Source organism: Nematolebias whitei, chromosome 10 (assembly GCF_014905685.2).
Source record: "Nematolebias whitei isolate Nwh7 chromosome 10, NemWhi1, whole genome shotgun sequence".
NCBI classification, from domain to species: Eukaryota; Metazoa; Chordata; class Actinopteri; order Cyprinodontiformes; family Rivulidae; genus Nematolebias; species Nematolebias whitei.
In genome coordinates this window covers 23876406-23882960 of record NC_056507.1, presented here as the reverse complement: position 1 = coordinate 23882960, position 6555 = coordinate 23876406, and the positions used below count along the sequence as shown (strand labels likewise).

Below are 6555 nucleotides of genomic sequence, written 5' to 3'. Positions count from 1 at the left end.
TTCCCTCTTTACAGCCACTGAGAAATCAATGTTAAGAACTAAGCTGAGGCATTAAACACCAGCAGCCTATCTGACCTGCATAGAGCCCCACTGTGAGGTATAACGCAGCATTGTACACCAATTACTTGAAGACCCATTCATGCAGACACTAAGCAAATGCATAGGACTGTAGGACAGAGGTTTGTGTGGGAAATCATTTACATTACTGCCTTCAGTGTTTAAGACAAAACAACTTACACACACATAAATATACTGAAAAAAGAAAACACAACAGAGGAAAGTCTTTCTGATTAGAGAAATACAAACCAAAATTTTATTATTAATGATAATATTTTTCATAGCCTCATTGTCTCTCCATAAAAATAGTGTTGCTAAAAATTAAAAGGAAAAAAAAAATAGAAAAACACAAAGCAATGTTTCAGTACCCATGGAAAAGTGCCAGTACCAGACATTCATTTGTTTCTCTTCCAACCTCTGTGTGTTTTCCCTCCAGAATGGTCAGCAAAGCCTTGTAATGCTGCAACACATGTCTGTTGTTTCGAAACATAAGCATCAGAATGAGCCCTTGCAGAGACAAGTCAGGCAACAGCAGTAATGCATTACTAAATTAGCCCTAAACACTACACAAGCAATTAAGAAGCATGTCAAAACCAAAGAAGAAGAAAAAAAAGGCAAAACAAACAAAAAAAAATCATATTGCAACAACTCATTTTAGATTGCTATTCACTTTTTCTCAGTTGAACCAGTGGGGGATTTTGTGAACACTAAATAAACACATTTAGACACATTACAAAGAAGCACTGGCACTGTCAAAGAAACACAACTTTGCTTCAGCCAACAAAGGGTTAAACCTTAGCTGCAGATATTCACTGCAGTACTAAAAGCATTTGGCTGATAGCTACTGAACAGCACGATCTATCTGTGCCATTTTGTTGCTATTGGACAAATGTGTGTCTATCTTGCCTTTTCTCGTGTGTCTTTTTTTTAGGTTTCTTTTTCTGAAAATACCATTTCATTGCATATAATATTTGGCAAAGTAAAAACTGGTGCGCACATTTGGACTGTATTTAGAAACTGATGCCTTTACAAAGATTTTTTTTAAAACAATGTTCTAAATATTGATCAAAAACAAACCTAATCTTTTCTTACAATAGACAGTACTACTTTCAATTTTCAATCAAAAACAGTTTATTTTTTCTTTAAATATAAGTCACCAGTTATTAGAAAATAGTTTCAAAGTACTTTCTTTTCTAATATAATCTGCTTGTTGTACCACTGTCTGACTTTAGGTTCATTTATATATATTTAGATTTTTTTTTTTATATTTATGTACTTATGTATAGGCATGTACAAGAAGAAAACAAAATGTTTTGCACATATTTGTACAAAATAAAGTTCCAGTTTTGCTCATTGTGCATTCTATTGCATGGAATTGTGAGCAGATAAGAGAAGATAAGATTGAACAAAGTCTAATATAGATCCACCAGAAGCGTTGCTCAGATCTGTGTCTCCTGAACCTTCTCCTTGTTGTGAGTAGTTTTAATGATGTAAGGATCAGCAATGGTGCTGATGTGGCTGTGATGTTGCCTTACTGAGCGGTGAAGAGAATTGTTCAGAGTCCAGTGGGCTCCGTAGCTCCCTTGGCGAGATGAGGATGAAGATGACACATAGCCAGGCTTAAATGTGTTGCTGTTGTGTTCCAGTAATGTTGGCAGTACCAAGCCTGTGTCATCAGAGCCACTAGATCCAGATGTAGGTGGTGGAACAGGAGGAACCTGTTCTTCCATTTGTATGATCTCTATGGTCCTGGCTGCTGCCACCGTACTCCTCTGTTGATGCCTCTTACGCAGTTTGTAGAATGCTATCAACATGGCAGCTGCCAGCAAGGTAACAGCAACAAAACAGCCAATTATGATTTTTGTGGTTTTCATCACCTCATCCAGACTGGCAGCTGGCCCACTAGGGAGTCTGTCAGTGGGAACTGACACCTGCCTTGGAGTCTGAGTATTTTGAAAAAGCACAGTTGGTGTGGAGATAAAGACAGGTTGAAAGACTGAGGGTGAGGCAGGGGCAGTGGGCTTAGGTTTAGGGGTCTCCTCCACCTTAGGCTCTAACACTTCCACTGTTACTGTTGTAAAGTAGGACAGATTAGACGTGTTAAGTTCAGCATTGCTGACATTAAGGTAGGCAGAGGCGTTGGAATTTCCTGCCATGTTGCTTACCATGCATGTGTAGACTCCAGTGTCTGATGGTAGAACATTGGAGAAGTTGAGTGTTCCATCATTAAGGACAGATATCCTTGGATGAGCTGAGCCATGAGTTAACACAGTCCCATTGGGGAGAAGCCATCGTACTGAGCTCATGGCAGCTGTGCGACACTTTAGTTCTGCCACTCTCGCTGCTGAAATGTTCAGATCTCTTGGAGCATCATGTATGACTGGTGCTGAACATTGAAATGTTGTCTGGTCAACTTCCACCAAGTATCTTCCTCTCATGTGGACTGGGGTGTGGCAGCGTCCGCAGCAAGTGGAATTTGTGGGAATGTATTCTCGGAGCCACCAAGAGAGCCAAACTACATCACAGTCACAGCGCCAAGGGTTGTGATGCAGATGTAGCTCCACCAGGTAATGTAGAGGGGTGAAGAGGTTATGGGGGAGGGATGATAAATTATTATGAGCTAGATTGAGCTCCACCAAAGCTGTGATGTCATCAAAAGCATTCCTTTCAATGTTTGTGATAGCAGAGTTCATAATCCAAAGTTTACGTAAATTCTTAAGTCCATAGAAGGCCCCAGGCTTCAGTTCTGGGAAAACATTCTCTGATATTTCCAACTCCTCTAATCCCACTAAAGGTGACAAATTTGGAAATTCCCTTAGACTGCACATCCCCAAATTTAGATACTTAAGGTTATGAAGACCTTCAAATGCCCCATCAGAGATGTACTCCAGCTTCCTCAGCTCCCCAAGGTCCAGTCTCATGAGTGAGGGGACACGGTTAAAAGCATAAGAGGGAATGCTCTCAATAGGATTGTTTCTTAGCCACAATTCTCTTAACTTTGACAGATACTCAAAAGCTCCACTGGGAATGACTGTTAATCGGTTGTAAAATAGTTCCAAGGTATTGAGACTTGTCAGACCATTGAATGCTCCCACTTCAATTTGCCTGATAGCATTCCTGCCCAACTGCAATACCTCCAGATGATGCAGATGTCTGAATGTGTCTGCTTGTATGGTCTCTATGCTGTTTTCCATTAGGTTCAGGTATCTGGTGTTGGCTGGGATGTTTGGAGGAACCCTAATTAGGCCTCTGCGTGTACATACCACCTTGCTGAGCTGGTTAGTACAGGAGCACATACCTGGACAGTTTTGTGTGTTAACTGAGCCCATCTCAGGGCCTGTGGACTGGCACATACTGAGAGCAGGCACCATGAGAGAGAGCACGGCGATCAGGGCTGTGTTCCAGGTAGGCTGCACATTAACCTGGCCCAACGGACTCATGGTGTAGAGGGCTCATTATTCTGCATGGTGGGGGGAGACGGGACACACCAAAGGACACACCGCCCTAGCCTGGCTGGAGCAACTTGAGGCTCCCAAGTTCCATCGACAGTGCAGGAAGATTCTGCATCCAACATTTTATGTTAAGGAATGGCGGGAGAAACAGACAGGAGACAGAATGAGAGAGATTATTAAAAGTGAAGCAGCAGATGAAAAGCAAAGTAGCAATGTGGGAAAGAGGTTGAAAATCAGCACAGGTGACTTACCTCATTAGTTTCAAAGTCCTCTCTTTTTCCGTTTTCCAGAAGTTAAAAGCAGCAGTAGTGCATCCCATTTATTTATACTTCTTTCTATTAAATGACATAATACAAACGTTCTTGTCCTTTTCTCTTGAAAAAAGTGATACGGCCCTCTATTAATCAAGGGTACAAAATGGCTCCTGATATTTGACTCAGAACAGCTATGAAAATACTTACAGTCAAAGGTAAGGCCATGAAGTCTTAAAAGGTGCCTAGGTCCTGTGTTACCCTATAAACTCCCCCCTGTTAAGCTGCAGATTCCAAGCTCCATGCAGCTCCATTGTGGATAAATCATAATAATCCGTTACGCAGTTAATTGCAACAGAGAAGGAGAAAAAAATGTGACTAACTGAAATTTAAAAGAAAAAAAAAACTCTTTTCTGTCAGCTTTTCGTCCATGTGTTGGCTCGTTGGTTAGTTGCCTGTTTGGGTGAGAGACCTCCCTTGCTGTGACTTTGCCAAGGGCTTGTCGGTCGCTGATTAGCCCTGTTGTGACAGAGTCTGAGAGACAAAAAAGGGTAAAGAACTCCCGGCACAGTCATCGCCCTCTTCTCTCATTCTCTGTACCCCTCTTGCTTCTTCCTAACGTTGGGCTGGCCCTGGTCAGAGCAGCTGCATGCTGCCGTGTGCACAGTTAGCAGTAATCCGTCTATTCCTCCTGGGGGGAAGGGGGTTTGCGGGTGGTGGGAGAGATGGTGGCGCTGAGTGGGGGGAGAGATGGGGATACGCTGCGCTGTCGGAGCTTCGCTAAAGCTGACGGAGGAGGGAGAGAGCACTCTTGTCCTCTTCTGCAATGAGAGGAGAGAGAGGATGACGTTAAGAGGATGATAGTGGAAGTGGGTTCCGTATCAGTATCCGTAAAAAAGTAGGTGTTGAGGATTTCTTTCTTCGCTCTTTCTTTGTCCCCTAGATGGTCTCCTGCAGGGTCCTTCTGCTTTCTTACTTGTTATTTTTTCCTCCAATGTTGAGGTAGTAAGTTGTGGCAGTTAGCCATGTGTGAGGCTGTCAGACTTGCGGCTGGCTGGTGGACTACTGCATTAATCGAAGTAAAGCACAGAGAGAGAATGAGAGAGCTTGAAAGAAGGAGAGAAAAAACTGACAGATCAAGAGCAGGAGAAAGATAGAGTGTGTGAAGAGAGTGTGTGAGAGAGAGAGAGAGAGAGAGAGACGGAAAGCCACGCGAGCAATCAAACAGCCAGCCCACCGTCACAGAAACAGCAGGACCAGCATTCCTATCCTCATCTCGTCTTCTTGTTTATTCTCCAATCTCTTGCATTCACCCCCCACCACACCCCCTCCTTTTCAATGTGTGTCGGTGTTGCAGGCAGCTAAGATGCACGTTCTGCCCCCTCCTTTTGTCCTTCAGTGGGAACGTGAATGTACTGCTGACGCACTGCTCTCAGCTGCTCATCCAGCCTCAGAGCAGTGCATTGGTTTGTAACGCTCCTGTGTATTAACACATGCACTGCTCCTGTGTATTAACACCACACACCACACCCTTACTTTATTTCTACTTGTCCCTCCCTTCACTGTAACTATAGTCACTTCTCCTTTTCTTTTCTTCTGTCTCAGTTTCTTGCACGTTCTGGTCCTTGCTTTCTTTCTTCACTCAAACTCTTTCTTGTGTCAGCCCTCCCCACATACTTGCTGTCTAGACACTACCTCTTTACAACCAATTGACAAAATTAAAAACCTCCCATTCCAGTGTGTCAAACAGAGACAAAAGGTCAAGACTTTCAATTCCAGCTGCAGAGTTGTTTTGCGTTGTCTGTTATTTTCTTTCTATCGCAATCGTGAGCTCAGCAGTGTGCCAGAGTTTTCCACTGGAGATGGATTGCACTGCAGTTTCTTACCTCACATAAGACACAGTTTGTTGAGTGTTTCACTTTTTCAGGAAAAACAGCTGTTTAGTGCATTTCTTTATTTTGCTTGTGGTGTGAAATTTATTATTTGAGAAAGTGCTTAAGGGTGGGACAAGGATGTTAGGTCAGAAGGTCTGTGACATCACAGAGAGCTGAAATGCTGACTTTGCTACTTTGAATCTGCTGGGCAGTCTTTGTTTGAGGGAGGAGAAAGATGAAAGAGCTTGCATGCAGTTATCTCTAGGAAAGATGAGAGAAAGACAAAGAAACAGAGGGAAAGAGACTGAGAGCTGGGGAAGAGAGATGGAGCTCAGTGGGAGGAGACTTAGCCACGTCCTTGGTGAAATAGGGGAAAGAGCCTATAGAAAGCAGAAGGAAATGGGATAAATAGGGGCAAAGAAAAGGAATGAGGAAGACAGATGAGCAAATGTACGGCTTGAAAGTCTCCTCTGCAAAATGGCACTGAAAGCTAGAGAGTAGACATGAGGATTAGGGTTGAGAAGTTGGAAACCGTGTTGATACTGTTGGATTATACATCATTTTAATGCATGAGAAGTCTTCTTCTCTGTTTCGTTATTGACAACTTTCTGTCTTTGTTTTAAATCTATCACAGTGGGGATGAGATCTCTAAATAAATAAAAATTAAAAACAGGAGCATTTCTCTGCCTGTTGCAATTTTCTTGTAATTTATTAGGGATATGATTCAAAAGTTATCCTTCACCAGGTAAATTTATTGTTGAAAAAAAATAACAATTTGTTTTTACATCGTATGGTTGAATGCAACTGAAGTATTAAAGAGAGCATTTTAAAATGATGCAAGACATAGTAAACACCATCAAAGAAGATTAGTAAGTTTCTGTAAATTCACTCCCTTGTCCACAGAAATAAAAAAAATGACAC

General features: G+C 42.3%; 1 protein-coding gene across 1 annotated transcript; it reads right to left on the bottom strand.

The window, feature by feature from the left end:
- Positions 1 to 1268: 1268 nt before the first annotated feature.
- lrrc4.2 (leucine rich repeat containing 4.2) lies at positions 1269 to 3924 on the bottom strand. Its single transcript, XM_037682852.1, has 2 exons — positions 3761 to 3924; positions 1269 to 3618 (listed from the first exon to the last, which is right to left on the bottom strand). Exon 2 carries the CDS (start codon positions 3495 to 3497, stop codon positions 1497 to 1499), a length of 2001 nt encoding a protein of 666 aa, XP_037538780.1. The 5' UTR covers positions 3498 to 3618; positions 3761 to 3924; the 3' UTR covers positions 1269 to 1496.
- Positions 3925 to 6555: the final 2631 nt, after the last annotated feature.